Here is a 26260-nt window from a genome sequence, read left to right as displayed (position 1 = left end):
AAAAATGTAATTCATTAAATTAAATTAAATATTTCACAAAATATTTAACTAATATTAATTAATAATTATTAATTAATTAATTAATTAATAAAAATAATAATAATATTAAATTAATAATATTTAAATATTTATTTTCTGCAAAAAAATTGATTTAAAAAAATTCAATAAATTTAATTCTCGAAATTAATCACTTATAGGACAAATTTTTATCTAATGAGAATTTATATCAATTAAAAAAATAATTATTATGCAAACTAATACAAAGAGAAACAAATAAACTTGATCTGTAACTCTCTGTAATGGATTCGATCTTTTTTTTTTCTTTTTTTTATGTATTGCATTCACATATATAGTACTACAATATATACAGATGCGTTCTTGTATCGATGTACTCAACTGTGAGAACAAAGAGATAATATGCTTAAACTAATTGCGAACTGACGATATACATATTAAACAAAATGCAATATATCTCGGACAGAGTCATTTTATTTTTCACGCTCCCTTGAAAACATATTAAACTTTTTCTTCTTTTTTTATTTTACAATTTATTTTTAATTTTGTTTAATTTTTTATTTTTAATTTAAAAATATTTTTCACTGAAATTTCTTAAAGAAAAAAAAAAAAAATTAAGTATTTTAATTTAATTAATTATATAAAATATTATTCCATTTTTTAGAATAAAATTTTTTCAATGATTACTAGGATTTAGAGAACACATAAAAAAAAATATTTGATAAATCGTGAGATTTAAAAGAAGAGGACAATTATTCTTTTCTTTCCACTTGTGTTTTATTCTGTTAATGTCTCACATAATACTAACAAAACATTTAATTACAAAACATGGGCAATGGACATAGTGTGATTGTGTGTATATACGTAATTGTGTGACGTGAAGCTGCTATTGCGTTACGCATAATATCTTCTGAAATAATGTATTACAATAATTATTTTATAGAGAGTGTGTGTATTGATTTGCCACAGAACAAAAAAAAAAAAAAAAAAAAAAAAAGAAATGTGTCGAGTGCCTTTATAATGTCCAATGATATCCCATTGCGTAATTATACATTTCCTCGTGACTCATTTTTTTTTTGTTTTATGCGATCTACAATAATTTCCCTATATGGCCTATTTTTTTTTCTTTTTCTTTCTTTCATTCTCTCGGTGAATATGCAGAAACGCAGAGTTAAAAATGCTACTAATATGCAATATTTTTTTTTTTTTTTTTTTTTTTTTTTAATCATTAATATTAGTATGTCATTGATATTAGTTTTGTTATTATTAAATAAGTTTCAATAGTTATTTGTCCAAACACTGAATATTTTACAACAGCCATCGGTCTCAACTAGTCATATATAGTTTTATTTTTTTTTTTTCCAAATTTTATATATTGTATAATATTATGCGTAGCACGTTTGATCCAATATCATATCAATAATAGGGATATATATCATAAATTTTGTAATTTTCTAAAAAATATTCTCTAAAAAATATGTTGACCTAAAGATTATTATGACTGATAATCACAGACAATTTTTTAACTTTTTTTTTTTTTTTTTTTTTTTTATTTATCCCCCTTTCTACGTCATTCGGTTTTGTCGTCTTCGTCGTTTTTTCATTAGTAATCTTTTTCTCCAAAAAACGAATACAATATTAATTATTAAATATTCTACAATATTTTTCTCTAGAAATTACGATAGTAGTATGTTTACACGTGTGTCAAGAAGCGTTTTATATTTCAATTTTAATTCCTTAAAAGTCGTTTCTCCCTCTTTATCATCTTTTTTTTTTTTTTAAATTACTCTCTCATTATTCATTCCTATTCACTCTTATACATCTCGAATATAAATCTATATACTTTGAATTTTTCAATGCTGACAGAAGATTTTGATAATTAATTTGAAAACTGACTACGATTGCGTTTCTTAAAAAGCGATTCTTCATCTAAAGTATATATATATATATATAATAATAATAATAATAATAAATCTATAAACTACGGAGAAGAATATTTCCCTTTCGAGGGAATTAGAAATTTGTTCGCTGTTAAAATTATTGTACAAAAAAATCCCTATTTAGCAGTAGGATAATTATAAAGAAAGTTCAGGTCGCGTTAAAAAGAAAATAGAAAAAAGAACAAAAAGAAAGAAAAACTAGAATAGAAAACAAGACAGAAAAGAAGAAAATAATACGAGCGTGTAAAAAAAAAAAATTACCGACGTGTACACGAGCGAGCAATGATTACTAATTATCTATGCGTAGTTTTAATTAATAATAATAGTCGTGTGGGCTGTAGTGCAATACTAGAAAATTCTCACTCTACTAAAGTGTAGCAATGAGAGATTCAGGAGATACTTAAGACTCAACAAGAAAAATATTCGTTAAGCAAGGAATTATAAAGCAATTCTGTACTCTATCTCGAAATCGCTAGTACACGTACGCTCCTCTTCAAATTATAAATAAAAAAAAAAACCTACTACAAAGGGACGCGTGCCTTACAGAAAATATTCATGTATATAATTAGCTCTTGTACTCACTGGCTCGTGAACTTGTTTCCCTTTAACAACTTACAGTTCTTTGATATAAAAAAAATAAATGCTCAAATTAAAAAGTAATTTCTGTGAAATACGCTTCCCTTAAGCAAAAAAAATAAAATAAAATAAAATAAAAAAATACTCGCTGATTGACATTTGCGCAAAGGGTTTTTTTTTATATCGCCTCCATTTATATAATATTAATAATAAAAAAAAAAAATATTTTTTCACCTATCTCAAAATTCGACTGTAATCAATAAATATCAATAAAATATCTAACATTTCTATTTATATATTCAAGTAATTACCTTCCTTAATTCATATCATTTTTTTTTTTTACAAATTATAATATTAATTATCATTATATTAACAATAATTCATCTGCACGTTATAGAATATAATCATCGATTAGAATTAATTATACATTTAAAAAAGAAAAGAATCAAAATACCTAAAAAAATGGCAATTTCTCGTGACCAGAACTAGTTTACAATTTTTTTTTTTCTGTTTTTTTCCTCTCTCATTTACTTTTTACAACTCATCATACACAATTTGTACCAAACCAGGCCGATTAAACAAACAAAAAATAATAATGGCGTACGTTCCCGCCATCATTTCAATCAATTTTTTTTTTTATATTACTCCGTTAAATAAATCGCAATCGACAATCTTCATTTCTACTATCGAAATAACCTTCCCTATTAATTATTATCAAACACTTCTGCATTGATCTACTATCTCTTATTATCTAGGCCATTGTTATTATTTCTTTTTTTTTAATTTTTATTATTATTTTTTTTTTTTTATTTTTCATTTGAAAAGTGCACTTGACGGTGTCCAGGGAGCACCAGATTAACGGGAGGACTACCTCGGCAGAAATTGATAAATTGTGTCATTCGAAATACTTTCGTTTCCTTATTTATATTGTATATCCTATGGATTATTATTTTTTTTTTTTTATTATAAATAATTAGAAAGACAATTTTTTTTTTTCATTAACGAGTTGAGGAGCTAAAAAAGTCTTCGACACGTTTCCTTATTAAGCTTATCACTGGATTAAAACGTATAGATAGAATTAAAAAATTTAAGGCAAAATTTCATCTCACAGATTCAGTACCGTTATTCACGATAAATCGTCAATATCCTCACTTTTTTTTTTCTTTTTACTATTCTAAAAGACTTTTTTTTTTCTTTGATTTCTTATCACCAGGAAGATTTCAAACGGACATTAATATTAATTTTAATAATCAATCAAAAAAATTTTTTTTCTTCTCTCCCTTTATTTCGCGCATCATTTCATCTTGAATACAAACGAGAAAAATAACAATATTTCTCAAAAAAAAATTTTTTTTTGAAATTGCGTGTAAAAAATAAAAACAAATTCAAATTCTTTCTCGTTCGTAATACAAAAAACTTCAATTTTTATATTCGTTCTTTGAAGTTAATTAATTTTTTTTTTTTTGCGATTTTATCGCCCTTTTTTTTGCACAGCTTAAAGTGTTCTTACAATATTTTGCAGTAAAAAATATATATTATTATAGAAAAATATTGAATGGCGTGACAATCTAGTTTCTAAAGCTTTCGCGACAATTAGCAGTAAAAAATAATTTAATTTAAAAAAATAAATTGCTTAATTAATTAAAAAATAAAAGGAAACGAATCACGTTATCATTGAAAATTAATGGAATAAAGAAGTAAGCATGAATGCTTTCATCAGAGTGGAAGCACTGTGACGTAACATGAGAATAGAGTTTAGAAATTTGTAATAATAATAATAATTATAATAATAAAAGTATTAAAATCCACGCTTTATGCGATTCACACCAAGTTCCACATGAAATAATTGTTTTGCGTAACGCGTGCAATATTGCATGCGATATCTAACGCACATAAATGGAAATCGAAAGTCCTATATCGCGAGATAATTATAAAGCTCGCTATTTTGACTTTCTTTTATCCATTGATAATGTCACAATATTTGACTTTTTTTTCATCAATATCTGCCAAAGTAGCTTATTTTTCCTCTCATGCCTTTCATTCTCTCAATCCTCATCTCATTAGAACATATATATATATTTTTTTATATTTATATCATTCTAGGTAGTTTTAATGTTTAAAAATTCATTACTGTACTAATTTATATCGAGACAATCCCTACACTCTAACAATTACATAATATTTTACAAAGAGAGTTTGATAATTCAGCCTAAAGCAATACACAGAGTGTTCTATAAAAGTAATTTTCCAGCACTTTATTCCAAATTACAAATTCTTTTTTCCTGATTTTAAATCTTGAAAAAAATCACTTTTTTTTATTTAATGAATATATTTCTAAAAAAAAAAAATATAGATATTATATATCTTCATAAAATAAATCTCAATATTTATTTAATCTTCGGCTTTCAAAAGTATTTTTTTTTTAAAAATAATTACTCAAAAAAAACAGAATTATTTTTTTCTTGTCTTTTTTTTGGTCAAAAAACAAACGAAAAAAATGTTTCTTAATATGTAAAATAAAGTCAATCTTGATCTTTTATAAAAAGAAATTAAAAAAAAAATAATTTTCAAACTAATACAATTGCATTGCTTTAGTTCTAAAAAAATAGATATAAAAAATAAAAGAAATTTCTATTCTTTTGGAAGACTAATAATATTTTTGTGGTATTTTTCGATTTCATTGAATAAAATACCGGCGAAAATAATAATAATATAAAATAATAAATAATAAAATAAAAATAACTATAATGAAAATTATAAAAATAAATTAAAACTTAGAAATTAATGAAAAATCTGCATAAATTGATTTTATGCAATTAAAAAAAAATAGACTATAATAACTTGTTTATAATAAAACAAGTTTGAATTTTTATAGTACTTTCACATTAAACTCAAAACATTTCTTAATAATATTAATAAATGTCAATTAAATTTTGCTTATTCGATTAATTAATTTTTAATATTAATAACTTTTAATTCACGTAAATAAAAAAATAAACGAAAACAAACTAAATTTCGAATAATTAACATAATTTTCTTTCACTTGGAATAAAGTGCTAATAATATATTTTGTAGAGAAAGCCTCGCTAGTGGGGGGGGGGGGGACAAAAGTGCAACGAGATTTTTATAAATTCGTAATGAAACTAAGTTTAGCGATTTGCACATTGTTTCTAGAGCGAAAGCAGAAAATCTGTAATAGGGTTATTGCTATATATATATATAAGTATTCTCCTTAAATCAACCATAAAGCATAGTTATGTTAACCAAAAAATTATATGGTAACATTACAACAATGCTTTTTCAACGTAAATATGTATATCTGGCCTTCTATGTAACTATAAATCTATAGATATTTCATTTCTCTCTCTCTCCCTCCCATTTAATCCCCTTATGCCTTTTTTTTAGTAATAAAAAAGCTGTCATCTCTGAAAATATATCATCGCCGATTAAATTAATAACGATTTAATATAATAACTGAAATTCTGTCTCAAAAACGCACTCAATGTCAGCATATTTCATTGCTTCTTTTTTTTGTGCCCAATCGCGTTCTTAGACTAAAAAAAAAAAAATTTTTACGCAGTCTCAATTGAGGTATTTACGACATCTGCGAGAGCCGCAGGTACACGGTATTTTAATATCCTCGAATGGAAATTTGTAGTCGTACGTCAGCTCTTCTCCTTGAACGATGCGGCGTAGAGCAAAAATTAAAATGTGTTTCTTACCTAGGATGTCAACCACTCGTGAATAACAATTCGGCTGAAATAAATCATTACTTGTTAAAGAAGTGTCAAGAAAAATGAAAAATTAGTTCTATAAAAATAAAAACAGAATTACAAATATGTACAAAAAAATAATAATAATTACTTTTACTCAATAGAAACAAATCGTGAATAATGAGGAAAAAAAAGATTGAATGAAAAAAAAAACTGTGTAATTAGAATCAGAAGTTCATTGAGAAAATTAGAGATCAAAAGTATTAATTAATTTTACTTAATGAAAACAAAAATCAACGTCAATATATATTCAGATGTTTCATTCAATAAATAAAATGAATGAAAGATATATAATTGATTCATGAGGAAAAAAAAAACACCTAATAAATGTTGAGTGTGTGATTTAAAAAAGATTATTACCTCGCACGAATGATTAATAAACCTTGCTGCATTTCCTTTCATAGTAGCATCAACAACGAGATGATCATCTATTTTAAACATGTAGCATCCAATGTTTTTGCTGTCGTAATATTTTTCACGCTTGTCCGTTAGGGAAGCTCGAATTACCTATTAAAGTAAGAAAATAATAATTATTTTCAATTGATATTTAATGGGATTATAATTTAAATAATTACTTCGATTTGTTTTGTATTATATAATAATATTAAATGATTTATTTTATTACAATTTACAACTCATTGTAGAAAGGAAAGTTAATTTTTGAAATTAATTTTTATAACTTACTTCTCCGGCATACTCAATGACCATTTCTCCAGCTTCAATGTCCCGTAAACAAAAGAGTCCTCTGCCATGAATGTGTGAATGATAAACGCCAACTGATTCCTTTGATGTTTCCTTAAGAATTCTGAATCTCATCGCCATTGGCAGATTTGTGCTAGCTGCTCTTCTGCAAATAAAATAATTTATGTAAAAAAAATTCTACAATTAATTAATTTTTTCTTCAGCTGGGCTTAAAATAAATTAAATTCAAATAAATAAAATTATAAATGATTATAAATTTTACATATATATTTAAATATATATTTAAATATATATTTAAATATTTTTTTTTTACATAGAAAATAAATTTTCTAAAAATTCAATATGACCTTGTGTGTTGATTCATTGTAGATTGAACTTGAACTTTTTACATTCTTGTCAGTTATAGAATACCCTTAATGCTGTTGTAAGTTCGGGCGAAAGTCTGTCCATTCGGTCTCTTTCGGATCACTTCGGTTCTAATTCTTTTATATCGGACAATATTCGGATATAGTGAACAAGGCGTCATTTCAGTGATTTTACGTTGTACATATGGCGTCGATCAAAATATTCATTGTTCTTCATTTATATAAAATTATCATATAGAATCAGTCAACATTGAATTTATTTAATTTATCAATAATTCGAAGAAGATTATTTTAATAAATGAATATAACAACATAAATATATTGATTCACGAGAAGAACGAGGATATTTACACAATTTGCAATAAAGTACGTATGCCAAAAATAATATCAATAAAATTAAAGCTTATTTTGCAAATTTTAATTTCATATTCTTTTTTGAGAGAATATTTTGAAATTAAAATAGAATATAAATTTTCTATGATAAATAAATATTAATCGATTAATTTATCGTAATTAATCCTAATGATTTTTCAATTATTTTGCGATATAGATAAATTTACTATGGCATCATTTATAACTAATTACGAAGCGGTTGATATCAAGGAAGAATTGCCATCAGATGAAGAAGACGACAATGAAATTGATGAGAAAATTTTAAAGATATTAACTGACAACAATAAAGAAACAATAAAAACAGAAGAAGTATTTCAAAAGATTGAACTCGAGGAACATGATCATGAAAGTTTGGAAAAATTACGTGCAGCACGTAAATATATAAAAGTAAAAAAAATCGAAGAAGTTAAGAAAAAAATTGACGCCGGTATTTATATATTAGAACAAAAATCAGGCGGTAGAAGTGAGGCATGGAAAAAATTTCAAATAATTGTTGAAGCAGATACCGGTGCAAAAACAGAATATGTACAATGTAAAATTTGTGAATTTATTCAAAAATACGTTGGTACAACAACGGGTACGTCACAATTATTACGACACTCGTGTATAAAGAAAAATATTGTAACAACAAATCCAAATAAACATTGTCTTTCAATTATATTAAAAGCGTGTGTCGATTTTTGTGCAATGGATTTACAACCATTAACCGTACTTAAAGGTGTTGGTTTTGAGAAATTGGCACAAAATTTAATTAATATCGGTGCAAAATTAGGACCAACGAGAATTGAAGATTTAATGCCTGATCAAAATACATTATTTATACAAATATCACAGGAAGTTCATATAGCGAGGCAAGAATTATTTTCATCAATTTTGCCAAATATTCAAAAAGAAGAGGGTGCTATTTCTTTGAACACGTGGATTGATAATTGTACCGGTCATTCATATACAAATGTTGTTTTTCATCATATTGACGAGAAATGGGAATTTAATAGCAGTTTAATGTTCACCGTATTCAATTCAGAAAATAAAAAGAAATATCATGAAATTTTAAATGAAATTATACAAAAATTCATTCGTCTTGGTGCTCCATTAAATGCAATTAAATTAATTACAATTGTATCCGAACAAAAAATGGAGGAACAATCAAATTCAATAATCCCTAATCATATTCCATGTGTTGAAAATTCTCTAAATAACATCATCAATAATGTTCTTTATAGTGAATTCACAAGAACAGAAACATCAGAAATTTATCAAATACTATCAGGTTTAAGTAATTTTGTAAAATTTATGAATCAATCAGGTTTATCATTACGTTTAAAGCAACAATTGCCACTTCACAAAAATGAAACCTGGCAAGAACATCTTCAGTCACTTAATATTATTGTTAAAAATTATAATCAAATTGTTAAATTAGTGAAAGGAACAGAAGATTGGTTTGTCAAATTTAATAAAGCAATTGCCGATGATTTAGTGAAATTTTTACAATTATTCAATGAAGTTATCAAAGATTTGATTGATGATCATAAACCAAATATTCATTTAGTTTTATTGTGGTATAGAAAAATAATGAATTTCTGCGCTGAAAGAGCCAATGACAATGTGACAATTAAAATAATGAAAGCACGTACAATTGAGATATTAAAATCATTATATCCAATAAATTATCGACACAAAGTTGCAACATTTTTATGGTCATCGGTGAGAAAAATGAAAATGCTCTCTGATCTTGAGCGTGTTCAATTTATGCAACAATTGCAAACTGAATTAAATCAAATGGATTCTGTGATAGAGGAAGAAGAGAAAGATCCATTGGCCGATAATGAACCACCGGAAAAAAGGAGGAAAATACATTTTCATCAGTGGCTGGAAAATCAAGAAGATGGTAAATAATTAAATTTAAAATATACTAAATTTATAATATTATGGAAAAAAAAATTTAATATCTAAATAATTTATTTTGCAGATGGAAAAAATGATGAAATTTTCAATTATCTGATGTCAAAACAATGTAATAATAGTGATCTTTTGATGTGGTGGAAACAAAAGGCGGTGAAATTTCCAAAATTGGCATGTATGGCAAAAAAATATTTATGCATACCAGCAACAAAACGTTATTCGGAAAAATTTTTCGAACCAGCAAAAAATCTATTGAATAATCGATCAGCAGATATGAAACCATGCACCGTCATTGATTTAAATTATTTACACTATTTCTATAATTCAATATAATAGAAATTTATTTCACTTAAATTTTTTCTTATTAAGTTTTTTATATTTAAATATACTTTCAGTTGTATTATTTTTTGTTTGTTTGTTAAAAAACTTCATCAAAAAAAGACAAAATTGTTTATAATTAATATAAATGTAAAAAAAAATTATTTAATAAAGGAAAATATATATCTTTTTGTAAAATAAAACTATTTTTTAATTTTATGACGTTTTCAAAAATAACTTTTAATTTTTCAGATAATTGAATTTTCGAAAAATATTTAAAAAAAAAAATAATTGAATTATCGGAAGAGTTGAAGTTGAAATTATTAAGAAAAAGTTTTAGAATATTGTAGATATAAATACCTGGATTCATTTTCTGTGATTGCAATCAGCTTTGGTTGTTGTCGATGCCTCGAAGCAAGCCAACTAAAGACATCGTGAACTTTTCTCTCCTTGAATGGTTCAGCGCGTGCAGCTCCATTAATACATTCCGTCAATAAATCCCCATCACCTTCACCTGGCTTTGGTGGTGTTAAATTATGGAATTTTGGTTTATATTTTGTGCATCTATTAACACCGGGCAATTGTTCCACCAAATAGACAGTTGCATTATTTTCCAATCCAAGATTTTCCGTCAATGGATTATGAGGTAATGGCGGTAAATTATGAGCTTTACGTGCATTTTGAACAGCTTGAAATACAGTTTCCCAAACTTCACTCATCGATGATGCTGTATGTGTAAAACCATCTTGTGACTTAATTTCATACATAAGACTTGGTACTGTTAATTTTTTCTTTTGCTGTACAATTGTTGGTGGTGGTGGTTGTTGTTTTGAGTTTTTCACTGCATTTTTTGACGCAAGTCTCGGTTTTTTCACGGCTATTGGTGGTGATTTAATTTTCACGAAATTTAGATTATTATTTGTTGATACAGTTTTTTCGCTAAGGGCATTTGTTTTTAATGTAAATGTTTTGATTGGTAAAAGTTGTAACTGATTTTGTGGTTGTGGAATCGATTTTTTCTGATTTGTGGTTGTTAAATTGTGTGTAATTTTGTAAGAACCATCTTGTAATTGTTTTTGTAGTACAATTTTCAATGATGATGGTGATTTTTCTTTGGGCTCAATATCGGATTTATTTTTTAAATTTTCTTTCATACTTTCATTTTTGTCCTTTTTCTCTTTAACATTATCTTTTTCACGCTTAATATTCTCCTTGATTTTTACATTTTCTTTTATATTTTCCCTTATATTTTCCTTTGCTATTTCTTTCATATTTACTTTTGCTATTTCTTTAATAGTGCCTTTCATTTCTTTGATATTTTCCCTTACGTATTCTTTTATTTCTTTTATACTCTCTCGTACGTTATCCTTAATTTCTTTAATAGTTTCTCTTGTGTTTTCTTTTATCGTTTCTTTTAGATTTTCATTTAGATTTTCTTTTATTAGTGTATCATTAGCAAATTCTTTGACGTTCTCTTTAAGACTTTCCTTGATATTGTCAGTGAATGTTTCCTTGATATTCTCGTTGATATTTTTCTTGACATTCTCTTTTAGACTGATTATATTGTTTTCTTTGAGATTTTCCCTGAAATTTTCTTTGAATATTTGTTTATCATTCTCTTCGAATTCTTCCAGTAATTTGAAATTTTCACCAGTTGCATCGACGATCATTTCCAAATTATTGATTTTTAATTTAATCTCAGGTTTAATAATCGGAGAAATTTCCTTGGGTGGTAAATCGATTTTTTCAGTCTCAATTGATTTGATTTCGGGTTTTGTAGGCTCTTCCACAATATCAGACTTTTGGTTTTGTTTTATGGATTCTAATTTAGGCGTGACAGCTTGCATCGGTAGAACCCTGTTCATTGGTCGGGTATTAAATGTCATTATTTTATTCTGTGCACTGGGGTTTGAGATAACTGGACTATTATTTAATGTTAAATTATTACAATTACTATTGTTATTTGTTAGCGAGCTACTGTAGTTACTATGCACACTATTTACATCATTACATTTATTTACAATATTTCTATGAGTGCAATGATTATGCAAGGGAGGAATCTTGCTTGATATGCTCGATTTAATCATGCTTGTGTTTTGTGACACGTGTTTTGAATCAAAATAAGGCCGAATACTGTTGTTAATTGGTTGCTCATTGGCAAGAATTGGTTCAGTAATTTTCCATGGATCATTTTCTGATGGATTCATTGGATTTGGTCGAACCGCTACTCTTGGAATTGTTGGCATTTGCTTTAATGAATTATTTATATCGACAATTGATGTTTCGAAATTTTGAATTGATTCATCGAGAATAGGTCTAATGGAGGATGTTGTTTCAAGATTGTGAATTGGTCTGACTGATGATTCTAGAATTGGTCCAACTGAAGTTCTTACTGATTCGATAGATTGTGTTGGGGTTATTGTTGATGAAAGATTTGTACACGCAACGGGTGTGTAATTAGGTTCGGGATTCGTTGATACGCTCAATTGAGGTGTTGAAATTGTGTCTGTTAAAGAAGCTGGTTGATTGACGACAACATAACTGCCAGCCATTCCAGGAACGCCTTGAACTGCTTGCACTGTTGGGACATTTGGCATTGCTGACACTGCTTGAACGTCAACAATTGGCTCCATGAGTTTTGAAGCTTGAAATACTTGTGTTGTCGTTTGATAACTGCTGGCTAAAACTTGAGGTACTGTACCGGCGACAAATTGACTTGATGACATCACCGTGTTGCTGACAATTGTTTCCAAGCCATAATACATTGGTTGGCTTGATACAAACATACTTCCAGTGGAATCGGTGAACATTTCCAAAGTGGGAGTTGAACTTAGAACCAATTGCTCCGAGGATATTACTCCGCATTGAATTGCACTTGGCTGCTGTTGGATAATTGTTCCCAAAACTGTTGGTTGAGGTTGAGCCAATTGGACACTTGGAAGCACCGAAATACCTAGAAATGTGAATTTATTATTATCATTATCATTATTTATCATTGTGATAAAAATTACTTACCACCATTCTGTAGAGCTAATAAATTATCAGGCGTTGTCTGTATGTACGAACCAGGAACCAATTGATTAGTGGCGATAAATTGAGGTTTAAATGCCGCTTCATGTTGACCACCAATTGCGGCAATGTATTGCAAATTTTGTCCCGATTGTTGTTGTAAAGTTTCAACGTATGCTGACATGAGACTTTGAGGTGCGACCTGTTGTAAAATAACTGTTGGTGCAGTTGCCGCCTGCCTTTGTGATTGTTGCAATTGTATCATTTGTGGATTATTTTGCATCGCTTGACATCTAATTGACGATTGTCCAGAATTTCGTACAACTGGTGCCCGAACAGTTTTAGTTCTTGGTTTTGGAGCTCTAGGTGATTTTACCTTTGGAGCCTTCACTGATGGTTGAGTGGGAATTGGTGGGGAAAAATTGGTTATTGTTTCCGTCGAAGGATTCATGGGATTTAAATCATTTGAATCTGAACTTGGAATTTCGGTGATTTGAACACCGTTCTCTGATGGTACAACTGAAGAATTTGGAAGTGTTGTTGTTGTTCTTGTATATTGAGTTTGTACAATCATGTCATTTGAAGTTAATACTGTTTGATGAACAGTTTCCACAGTTGCGTGAGTATGCATTTGTGGAGTGATAATTGCCTGTGCAATTGGTTCAATTTGCATATTGGGATGAGGTGAAGGAACTGATGCTTCCAATGGTGATGTCACTTGCATATCGGGATATTCGGATAGAAGTGTATGACCCTCGGATGGTGACATTGATGCAAATTGCGGTGACATGGAAAATGTTGAATCCGGTGATGCTAATTTATTATCCATTGTTTCTGAATCGCTGTCACTTGTTGTCATAATGTCACAATTTGTCAAATGACGATTGTAACTGTCTAGAGTTCGATAAGTGCATTGGCAACGTTTACATTTGACTGGTTGATCACCGAGTTCTTCTGTAATCACTTCTGGAATTGATTGATTGATCTCGTGATTAATTTGCGAATTTATGCATTCATCATCACTGGAAATATCATCAGCACCGTCGAGTTGAGGGATTTTCAGAGAAAATGCATTTTTAGAGATTTCTTGCTCAGTGAGTTTTTTCCTTGATTCTATCTCACTGAATTCGAAAATCCTTTGTAATCTCGATTTCAGAATGTCTTTTGCATCGTCTGATTGGATTTTGATTTCTTTTGCTTCCAATTTGTTGTCCTGTGATGTGTCATCATTGGCTCCGTCAAGTTGGGGCATTGAGGGGCAATTTGGAAGGATTCTCTCTTCAAGATTGTACTCGGGAGAGCTGCATTCGCTGGCACTGCTTGCATCAGCTGGACCATCAACTTGCACTATCCTCGGCTGTTGTCTCGAGTGCCATAGGAGATTTTTATGATCTTTCGTTTCGTCCTTTGATGGCAAGAGTCTGCAATTGATACTACTGGCATCATCAACACAATATTTGAGTTCTCTTACCGATTCTGAAATGATATTCGAGGTACTCGTTCGACCAACAGTCACCATGATGCTGTCAGGAATTCGCAAATCGTGAAACATTGATTTCCGATCGTCTTGTTGTTCCATAATTGCATCATTGGATTTGACTGAATTAGAATTTCTCGGCACTTTTCTTCTTTTCATTGTTGGATTGTAAGTACTGTCTAGTTTACAACTCCAAGTTAAAGAACAAGAACGTTGACATCTCTGACCGTTGACAATGACATTTCCCGTTGCTTCTGATTTTGAACGTCTTATCTCTTTTCCTTGTTTTTGATTCTTTGGATCAAATATATCGTCCATTAGATCAGAATTTTTCGCCTCCAACCAACTGTCACTTTGTGAGTTAGAATCTAAAATTGAATCCGTTTTGGAAGCCTTATTCTCAGAAAGTTTCAATTCCTCAACCTCTGTTGGAAGCATTTCATCTTTCAACAATTCAGTTGAAAACGCGTCGTTTTTTAAATCCATGACTAGAAAATCTTCGATACTCATTTTTGGAAAAATGTCTTGCATAGAGATACCATCCAACAGATCGTGTGGTAGATCCTCAAAAATAGCTTCCTTTAATTCGGGAGGTAGAAGATCGGTATTATTTTGCTCGGCAAGATTTTCATCGACTTCTTTATTGCATACTGTATCAATAAGAGCATCGAGTGTTTGTTTAACGGCTAAAAATTCCATTTTCTGAATTCTTAACTCCTCCTCAATTTGTTGTTCCTTCGAATGATCGATTGTTACATTATTTTCCAAATCGGTGGATACTTCTGGTACATATACTTGAACATAAGTCCTAATATAGTACCTGACAATTTTCAAAGGGTTCACCGTTGACCAATAAAGTCTCGAACATTTATATCCACTGGGTATGATTTTTTCAATACCATCCGAAAATTCCGGAGATATTGTTCCTAAACAATCAACAGTCAATGAGCCAATCATCACCTTGACTTTATCAGGTTCAGCGAATTTCTTTTTCTTTCGATCCAATTCCACATAAACGGGCCTCTTTAGACAAAAATCATTTTCATTTTGAATCTTCTTACTCGAACAATCGTCCGCGTGTAGAGAGCAAAACACCGTTTTATCATCATTAAATAACATATTCATATTCCTCGCACAAGAATAATGAAAAGTATTATTACAATTTCTCGAACAACAACCAATACTCGCTCCTTTTTTTCCACATTCGCTGCAACGAATTAAACGTCCTCGCGATATTGTACTGTGAACATTTTGCAATGAACCATCAATTTCTTCAAAAACTTCATTAGACCAAAGAGCACAATTCGAATGAACCCATTCATTTTGTCCACAATATAAAAGACGACCTTCTTTTAATTCTTGACCATCGCCAAGACCTTTACAAAGAGAACAAGATCTAGCATCTTCAACATTTATATTGCTGTAAACATTTCCCGTTTTTGCTGTAACTGATTTTGGTGATCTTAAAATTTCTTCTTTCCATGCGTCTAAAATACTATTGTCCAATTTCATTCCCGGTGAATCAAAACCATTTTGATTCTCCTTGGAAGGTGTTGAAAAGAGATTTATCTCCAATGACGAACTGAGAGTATCAAACCAGGGGAATATTTCCTTTAGAATATTGTGATAAGCCTCTAATAAATCAGGAGCACCTATACGATTAATAACATGTTCCATATCACAGTGAAATTGTGCAAGTGAACCATATTCGTTGCCATTAACTTTTTGCTTCACCGACAATAATGTTGGCGATGGTCTCGTTATAATTTGTTGTTCCGAACAATTACAATCACTTGAATTCTCTTGATCGGTACTTTCCTTTGAATTTATTTCACTGTGGTTTTTCATTTTTCCACTACAATCCTTGGTGTGAATTTTTTGTCTCAATCTTCGTAAACCACGTCTAGGAACGTCAATTGGTTGCTCGTCTAAATCAAAGTTAAATCGATTTAACTCACCTTTGAAATTACAATTTGATTCACTCGTTAATTTATCAGTCATAGAATCATCAATATCTTCATTTATTGTACCATTTTTATTTGTTGATTCGAATTTTTCGTCAAAATCAAGTTTCCTGATTGTTGTCAATGGTCGACAGAGACATTCTTTTCTTGGACTCCATTGAAGTGCGGCGCATGTTTTTCGATTTTTGCTCAACGCTTTTACAACGGCTATAAATCCTGTTTTGAGTTCAGCTTCAATTGCATTACGCCAAATGGAATTTGGATTTGACGAGCATTGACGACAGGTGAATTCAATGGTGTCAGGCAAATAACTGAGTATTTGATAGCGTTCATCTGAAAGACCTTCGCAATGTGCGTGAACCCAACAGGAGCATTCATTACATTCCATCATCTGAAGAGAGAAATTTAATAATTAATAATTTTTTTTTTTTTTTAAATAATAATTTTAAGAGAAGTGAAACTTTACCTTGGTGTCAAAATCATTTTCGTTGTAGCATCTTTGACAAAGAGGACAATAATTTCCTCGTTGACGTAGCTTGAAGCACATGGAGCATAATGGAAGATTTCCCACGTAAACATTGACCCCTTCACTTCCACAGCTTTTGCATTTAATACAACTTTGACATACGTACGGTCTGTCAGGACTGTATAATCTTGCGCTGACACCAGATTTTGGAAAACATGAATAATGAAAGGATTGTCGACAACGAATACAGGATAATTTTGTTCCAGAACGAAGTTGACAGGTCTGACATACTGTACAACGTGGACAACACCAATTTGGTTGAATACAAGCGTTCCATTCGCTTGGTTCCAAGCAAAATATATGGTATGGCTCGCAACAACACTGACAATGGATAAGCTGCAAAAATTAATGCAATTTTAGATAATGAAATAGTTATTATTTTTTTTAACAGACTCCCAGATAATTCTCGAACGTAAAACGTTAATTAATTAATTAATACAATTTTGTTTAATAAATACAATAAAATTATTAATAAAATAATTACAAATTATTATTATTATTAAATAAATAATAAATAGAATAGAAAATATTTGAATAATTTTAAATCAATTTTAAATTTAAAAAACTAGTATATTTTTTAATGAATACCAAAAATATTTTTAAAATAAAAATTCAATACAATTTTTTCAGTAATTAAAAATGTATTGTAAATAAATGGATAAATTATAATCAAGCTTAAAGTGTTTACTTTTATATAAAATTATTGGCAATTTTTTTGATTAAAAATCCGTTGTAATTAATTTTTATTTAAATTAAATTATTTAAAAAATAAACGATTCTTTATTAATTTTTATAAAATGAGTTATTTTTTGTTTTGTTAATTTTTGAAATTTTGTATAGGCAAAACGAAAATTGATTAAATTATTAGTACAGGAAAATGTGAATTATTTTTGTACCTTGAAGTTTTAAACGTTCAAATGAATTTATTATTAAATACAGAAAGCAATATTTTATAATAAAATTTGAAATTAAAAAAGTGGTAAACAAATTTTTCGTTCATTTGAATGTTCATAACTTCAGGTACATACTTATTTTGATAATATAAATTTTCTTTTTTAAAAAATCGTTTCCTTAAAAGGATTTTAAAATAATTTTTCTAAATTAAATTTTCTTTTTTAAATTTAATAATATAATTATAAAAGATTCTTACCGGTTCTCTTCCAGCACTTCCGCACAAAAAACAAATGGCAGGAATGTGAAATAATTCAGAGCCAATGAGTGCAAATCCTTTAGCTCCAACTTGAGCTGGATCATATTGTTCCCAAAAATCAATAGAGACAGTATGAAGTGTTTCGACAATCTGTTTCGGTAAAGATCGTTCCTGAAATTTAATTTTCAATTATAATATCGAAAAAATATTTCAATTAAATAAGTAAAATTTTTCAGTGTCCAAAAAATTGAATTAAAAAAAGACGTACCACGGAAAAATTCACCGCCAAATTATTTTGATTTTTGCCTCTCTTCGGTTGTAATTGAGGAATGGAATTAATATTGCAAATAAGACCCTCTTGATTAGATTTATGAGACTCCTTTTCTCTGGTAACTTCTTCTTTTTTGTCGGATTTTTCACCTTCTTTTTGTGCTTTTGGAGTAATTTTATTGACTTCAACATCATCTTTGCAATCAGGTGATGGAAAAGTTGCAATTGGCTGACCAAGTGCAACACTAGCACTTCGACACACATGCTTCACTCTTGGTCCTTTTAATTCTACCCTTTGTCTCGTTGATACTGCCGTTGGACTTTTATTAAACGTCGTCGGTGTAACCGAAGGATTTTTCATTTTCTTACGTACTTTTATTCGATTTTCCTTTTTACGTTTCTTTATTGGCGACACTGATGCGGGATAATCAAATTTATCTGTTTTCTTTGTTAAAAAACCACCAAGACTACCAGCACCACCACTATGATAATTAGATTTTTGTCCAATTTCCATATTATTCCAATTCATTGCCGATTTAAATAAATTCTTTTCCAAACAATCCTCATTTGGCCAACCCATATTGCAACCAATTAATTTTTGATTTTGTAAATCATTATCGTCAAGACACAATGGCAATGATATTGTGAGTGGATCTCTCATTAATGGTGGTAACATTGCATTTAAACCTGTACGCAATACTGCTGGTATATTATAACATTTGAGACACATTTTTAACCAACACGCTGGACATCGTGCTTTATAAACACATCTCATAAGATTCCATTGTTGACTTCTTACAACAGGTGGAACTAAACACAATCCATCGCCCTTGTGACATTGAAGGCATGTTAGTGTATTGTTTGTCGATTTAGCGCAAGCTTGACGTTTTATCATTTTACTAATGAATTTTCGACAAGACTCACAACTATAGATGCCAAATTTCCGAGCTTGTTTCACAAATCGATAGAATCTTACTGCTCCACAAACGCCACATTTCACTGTTCCTGTGAGTCCTGAAAATAATTATTTCTTTAAATAAAAATTGATTCCTTCATAAAAAGTTATTAAATTAAAAAGAAAAAAAAACATTACCTGTATTTGGACTTCCATTAGAGACACATTGAACATTTGCCATTGAAAAAGGTCCTTCAGTTCCTCCCAAAGTTTTGTTATCTAATTTTAATCTCGCCTTTCTTAAAATCACTTTTCCTCCACTTAATTTTGTCCCTGTCCATTCGGATTGTTCATCCTCGGAATTATTGCCATGTTCACTGCCACTTTCCGATAATGAACTTTCCGAATCAAAATGATCTGTATCTGTTTTACAATTCGTTGAAATATCATTAGTGTCGTGGCTATTTTTCGAATTTTTTAGACTATTATTACTTTCGATTGTTTCTTCAGTGGGCATTGATATTTCATGATTTTCAGGTACTTTTTGGGAAGGATTTTGACTGGTGGACGCATTATTAAGAGCTCCTGATCTTGTTTGAATTCTGGAAGACTCTGAATTTGGAATATTGATTGTATCATTGGGAAGAACTTTTGCAGGAATACCATTATTGTTATTATTAATAATATTATGTTTCTGATATTGGGACGCAAGAGGTTGATCATTTGAATTTAGTTTATTAATTTTTTGCCTTGATGTCGTTTGTGCAATTGATTTTTCATTACATTTTCCAGTGGATTGAGAATTTTGATTAATTAACTTCTTTAATTTTGTCCTCGATTCTTTTTCATTTGATTTTAACAATGAATTTTCATCCTCTTTCCCTTTTTTTGCTTTCTTCGTTTGTTTTGCATCATTTTCACTGTGCTCAGTTGTTGATTTCTCCTCTAATTCCTCGATAAATCGTTTATTTGGTTTGATGACACGTGAGGAATGAGCACTGCGTATTGGTAAAACAAATTTTCGTACATTGATAGATTTATCGGTGGTGGATTGTACCGGAGTACCACGTGCATTTGAATTGTTTGATTTTGCTTTTTGCAATAAACGTTTAGCTGTACTGTTTCTCAATTGCCTGGTACGATGATGTCTATCGAGAATATTATTTACCGATTTTAAAACAGGTGTTTTGATAAAATTTGAAAATTTCTCAACTTTTCCACTTTTATTTGCTCTTGTTGATGGTGATGATGGTTTTTCATCGGATTTATCGACTATTACTGATGATGTTGTTTCTATTTTCTCGTTCTTAATAGGATCTTTATTCTCTTGCACATCAATTTTATGATTTTCTTTAACAGAAGAGGAAGTTTTTGTATTTTTTACAATATCCTCATCAATACTGCTTGAACACGGAAGATTTTCGTATGAATCCTTCGCACTATTTTTTCCATCTTGCTGTTGCGTTTTTATATATGACGCAGATAGCTTAGCCTCTTTGCTGCTGAAACCGTGAAACGGTGGATGTTCCTAAAAAAAAAAAAGGCTTTATATTTTCACATCTAAAATTCAATTACATTTTTACAGAATATAAAAATTATCAAAAAAAAAAAAATATAACATTTGTTTCAAATTAAAAAAAAAAACTTTTTCAAATAATTGTTGAAAATGAAGGTGATAAAGTGAAGAATCACATTAGTTTAAGGAAAACAAATTAATTGAGGCAGTAAATAAGGATTAAATTCATAAATCCTATGGAATATTTACTCAAACTTTTTAATCCCTCATTTTCTAAAGTGGAGGGTTTCGTTTACTCACGAGATTATGTTTTGTGAACCCTAACAAAATATCGACTTTCTTTCCTTTGTTTACAAATTAGAGTGATTTATTTATGACACTCTCGTTATTAATAAGAGTTACGACATAATCCCAAAAATCACGTAATTGTTTTAGAGTCGTCTTTAAACGAATAATTCAATAAAGTTGGTAAAAACAATTAGTTACAAATTGGTAAAGTGCCATTTACATAGATGATACTGCCAAATTTCCCAATTAAAACAAAAAAATTTATCTATAATTAACTTTGCAATTGCAAACTAAAATTAAATTATACTAAAAAAAAATAATTCAAATTTAGAAATAAACAAATGTTAAATTTTATAAACGTTTTCGAAAAATTATTTAAACATTGTATTAATTTTAATAGTGATTTTAATATTATTCTTTCATTCGTACATTAATTTTTCTAAACTCGAATTAAAATTAAAATCTAAATGAAGAGATAGAAAATAAACTTTCCACTATAGTGAAATTCAAAATTACCGCTTTGTAGGAGAAAAAAAAAAACAAAAACAACCTCATACTCAAAACGACAAATCACTGAGAAAAAGGAGGAAACTTTTCGGAGCAATGCAGTGGATACATCAATAATAAGTGAAGACAGTCAAAAATTTAAAGTGGGGCCTAACAAAGTACACAAAAGGTCAACAAAAACCTTTGTTACGATAAAAGAGCATCAATTTTTCGAGCGCTCCAAAAAGGCATTAGAGGTTAGGAACATTTGGAAATAGAATTTTTTGCATCAGAAATTAGAAAGGTACTTTTACAAGTAAATGCAACTCATCAACAAGAAAATTGAGGACTGTTATTTAATAAAATTCTCCATATCGGCGTCCGGAGGCCTTTCGCATAAGGATCTTAACATTTGACATGAATCGAATTGAAGGTGTTTTTTTTTCGCGATGAAATATCACGACCTTATGCGTCTTTTTTTTGGACGCTTATAATACACTCACAACACAATTATCTGAAAACAATTGTCAAACAAATCACTGGAAATTGACAAGATGCGTTCATTATGATTTGCGCGGTATATGCGCGACATATAGAGAGAGAGGCGCGAATTACCTTTTCGTTGTCACCAAACGTCTCATTGAACAGGGAAAGTCCGTAGTAGATGTTCTCGGCGACAGTTATGGAATCACTTTGAGTTGCTTCTGGCCATGCGAGAACTTTGATACGCTTCCTGGTGACCGTCTTTGGCGGTTTCCCGGGAAATTTAGACCTTCCCATGTTCACTTATTCTCAACGATCAAATTGTAAATCCATTTTACGCGATTATACTCGCCGAGGCGCACTACTCACTCACTCTCTCCTATACTCATTCTGGAGCTTGGGACCTCGGTATTATTCGTACTGTCTCGGAATTATTCGGCATCGACACCAAACGCGCGGATTATCAAATGGGGGAAATAAAGAGAAGCACGTACGTGTTTTGTTGGATAAAAATCTGACTGTATATTATACGATGCTCGAGTGAAACAACTAGTGAAAGAAGTTTCGCGGATCGCTTGTATCAACCGGCATTGACTCTCTGAGAAAATAACCTTGGACTTGAGGCCATTTGCTTTGTCTCTCTCACGAAAAATTGGTCCCTTTCAAAAACATTTTTACGTCTGATTTCACTTAATTCCAAGGTCACTTGTCAGTTTTTCAAATGAGGGCGCAACCCTTATTTTAAATATATATATAAAGGGTGCGCTTTTAGAGATGTTAAGATACAATTTAAAATTGCTAACGAGATATGCCCAGACACATTTTTATATTAATTCAGGGTCACAATATTTTTTTTTTCATATTTTTCTTTGTTTTTCGATTAAACCTGAAAAAAATGTATATATTTATAGAACTTTATCTTCATGCAATTTAATTTAAATTGATGTTTATAATTGATGATCATTTAATTAAAAAAAAAATTCAAGGTTAGATATTTTATTTTTAAGTACTTATTAGGATATATAAATAATAAATAAATATCTAAAAAGAAATAATAAAGGAAATTCTTAAAAAAGTAAATAATAAATAATACCTTTAATTTTAAAATAAAATAAAATTTTGAAATCCAAAAAGTTGACATTTAAATGTTTCTCAGGGACGTAACAATAACTTTTGATTACACATTATTAGGATTTATTTACGTAATGTTTTTAAAGGTTATTTATTTAGGGTTTTTTATTTTTGGTTTTGAAAATAGAAATTAAATCCTATTTGGAGTATTTGATAACGGAAAAATATTTTGATGTTAGGGTCGGAAAATATTTGATACGTTACTGATTGCATTTATATACACAGTATTATGTAAATGTGTTTGTAATTATGTATATGTTGAGATATATCAGTCCCACTTTCTTATTAAGTTGTTCAAAGTTCATTCAAAGTTAATTTAGAATTTTGTAACTAGTAAAAAGCTGTTATTAATCAATAAACGGAGAATATAGACGAAAAAAAATATATTTTTTTGTTCAGAAGAGTGTGCAAAGTGAACAAAAATAACCTTTTCAAGTGTATGGAAACAAAATTAATAAACGGGAACATAAAATTTTGTTCCTCTATTGTTTTTTACTTATAAATTTAGGTAAGTTAATATATATTTTTTTTAATGAAATAAAATTAATTAAATATTATATTAAGACCAATTAGTTACAAGAAATAACATAACCTAATATTTTTTTCAATTTTGTACACTTGTTGTAAAACTGTTTTTTAATTTTTTTTTCTTAATTGTTAGCTTCTTAATTGTTAATTTTTTTTTGTTATTTAATTTAAGGCTTCAATTTAATAATCGTTGGATTTGTTTTCTTTTCAGATTTTATTTAAAAAAAAGTGTCAGGAATGTCAAGGGTGTATAAACTTGTTTCCCATGTATCGAAGAAAGCGTATAGTACGACGACCTTCCCGAAAATAACAACTCATTATACAGTCGTTCCACGAGAAAACGATCCACGATGGAAAGAGGTCAATATGGAAAGGTATGTGGACGAGACGGATATATTGATTGTAGGTGGTGGTCCAGGAGGGATGTCAGCAGCGATACAAGCGCGAAAACTTGCTCAGGAACGTGGCAAGGAATTACGTGTGACACTCGTTGAGAAATCATCGACAATTGGTGGTCATATTTTAAGTGGCGCTTGTATCGATCCAATTGCACTTAATGAATTAATACCAAATTGGCAAGAATTGAATGCACCATTAAAAACGCCTGTTACTAAGGATAAATTTGCATATCTCACTGAAAATGGACGAATTTCAATTCCAATAATGAAAGGTATGCCAATGTATAATCATGGTAATTATGTTGTTCGTTTAGGACATGTTGTATCTTGGCTTGGTGAACAGGCCGAAGCTGCTGGTGTTGAACTTTATCCAGGTTATGCAGCTGCTGAAATTCTCTATCATGAGGATGGTTCTGTAAAAGGAATTGCCACCAATGATGTTGGAATTGCCAAGGATGGTTCGCCAAAGGATAATTTTGAACGTGGAATGGAACTTCATGCGAAATGTACAATTTTTGCTGAAGGATGTCATGGTCATTTGGCGAAACAATTGATGAATCGATTTAATTTACGTGAAAATTGTGAACCACAAACTTATGGTATTGGTTTAAAGGAAATTTGGGAAATTGATCCTGCAAAACATTCGCCAGGATTAGTTGAACATACAGTTGGATGGCCTTTGAATAAAAATACATACGGAGGATCGTTTTTGTATCATTTGAATGAAGACAGTCCATTGATTGCCATTGGTTTTGTTGTGGGTTTAGATTATCAGAATCCTTATTTAAGTCCTTTTCGAGAGTTCCAAAGATTTAAGCATCATCCATCAATTAAATCAACATTGGAAGGTGGAAAGAGAGTGGCTTATGGAGCACGAGCCCTCGTTGAAGGTGGTTTTCAATCAATTCCAAAACTTCAATTTCCAGGTGGTTGTTTGATTGGATGTACTGCTGGATTTTTGAATGTTCCAAAAATTAAAGGTACACACAATGCAATGAAAAGTGGAATGCTCGCTGCTGAAAGTGCAATCGATGCGATTATCAAAGCTGAGACGACAAATTCACCAACGAAAGGCCTTACGCCCGATGATTATGAGGGAAAAATAAAAAATAGTTGGATCTACAAGGAATTGAAAGCAGTGAGAAATTTCCGACCGAGTTTTCATTCACCACTTGGTTTATTTGGTGGAGTTTTGTATTCAGGATTATCAATGATATTAGGTGGAAGGGAACCATGGACATTTTCACATGGTGGTCCAGATCATAAAAAACTTAAACCTGCCGCAGTATCAACTCCAATTGAATATCCAAAACCGGATAATAAAATTAGTTTTGATTTATTGTCATCTGTTGCACTAACGGGAACAAATCATGAGGCTGATCAACCGCCACATTTAACGCTTATGGATGATACGGTACCGGTGATGAAAAATTTGACAATTTTCGATGGACCCGAAGGTCGTTTTTGTCCCGCTGGTGTTTATGAATTTGTTCCACTTGAAAGTGACGATGGACAACGATTGCAAATTAATGCACAAAATTGTATTCACTGTAAAACATGTGATATCAAAGATCCAAGTCAAAATATTAATTGGGTTGTGCCTGAAGGTGGAGGTGGTCCAGCCTATAATGGCATGTAAAATTCTTTTTCATTGAAAAGAAAAATAGTGCCTTATTTTTAATGGCAAATATACAATGATTTTCATTAGAGTAACAATTTTATTTTTTACTAATTGAAATTAGAGAAAAATTATTTTTTCTATCTGTATTTCAATTATACAAATGGATAAAAAAAAATGACTGAGAATGAAAAAGTAAAATGAAAAATACAATTATGAATAAAAAATATAAACTACTTACATCACTAAAATGTGAAACGGATTACAAAAGAAAAACATATATAAATTATTTCCAACAGTAATATTTCTTATAAAAATGTTTATTAACGTTTTTTGTTAAAAAAGTGTTTATACTATTGTACAGATTTTCTAAATTTTTCCATACTATTTACTGAATTGAAATTTGTGATATATGTTTACATTGGTTTTGTAATTATTTTTATTATAGTTAATTAAATTTAATAAAATTGATGCAATTTTTAGTTTATAATAAACTAATGAAATTGATATAATTTTTAGTTCAAATGATTAAATTCT

General features: G+C 29.6%; 3 protein-coding genes across 3 annotated transcripts; 2 read left to right on the top strand and 1 right to left on the bottom strand.

Annotated features, from left to right (window-relative positions):
- Positions 1-974: 974 nt before the first annotated feature.
- On the bottom strand, positions 975-22453 carry LOC127291194 (histone-lysine N-methyltransferase trithorax). The gene is made up of 10 exons (XM_051320144.1): positions 22181-22453; positions 19474-20803; positions 18379-19394; positions 18111-18281; positions 16901-17296; positions 13000-16825; positions 10345-12937; positions 6989-7151; positions 6665-6811; positions 975-6287 (listed from the first exon to the last, which is right to left on the bottom strand). Exons 1-10 carry the CDS (start codon positions 22343-22345, stop codon positions 6114-6116), a joined length of 9981 nt encoding a protein of 3326 aa, XP_051176101.1. The 5' UTR covers positions 22346-22453; the 3' UTR covers positions 975-6113.
- On the top strand, positions 7377-10187 carry LOC127291201 (E3 SUMO-protein ligase ZBED1-like). The gene is made up of 3 exons (XM_051320170.1): positions 7377-7737; positions 7922-9652; positions 9734-10187. Exons 2-3 carry the CDS (start codon positions 7933-7935, stop codon positions 9997-9999), a joined length of 1986 nt encoding a protein of 661 aa, XP_051176127.1. The 5' UTR covers positions 7377-7737; positions 7922-7932; the 3' UTR covers positions 10000-10187.
- A 967-nt stretch (positions 22454-23420) lies between the features above and the next one.
- LOC127291203 (electron transfer flavoprotein-ubiquinone oxidoreductase, mitochondrial) lies at positions 23421-26142 on the top strand. Its single transcript, XM_051320173.1, has 2 exons — positions 23421-23687; positions 23919-26142. Exon 2 carries the CDS (start codon positions 23945-23947, stop codon positions 25742-25744), a length of 1800 nt encoding a protein of 599 aa, XP_051176130.1. The 5' UTR covers positions 23421-23687; positions 23919-23944; the 3' UTR covers positions 25745-26142.
- The last annotated feature ends 118 nt before the right edge of the window (positions 26143-26260 follow it).

This window comes from Leptopilina boulardi, unplaced genomic scaffold (genome assembly GCF_019393585.1).
Source record: "Leptopilina boulardi isolate dan_hultmark-lab unplaced genomic scaffold, ZJU_Lbou_2.1 LbouV2_126, whole genome shotgun sequence".
In the NCBI taxonomy this organism is placed as follows: domain Eukaryota; kingdom Metazoa; phylum Arthropoda; class Insecta; order Hymenoptera; family Figitidae; genus Leptopilina; species Leptopilina boulardi.
This window is presented reverse-complemented; position numbering and strand designations above follow the sequence as displayed.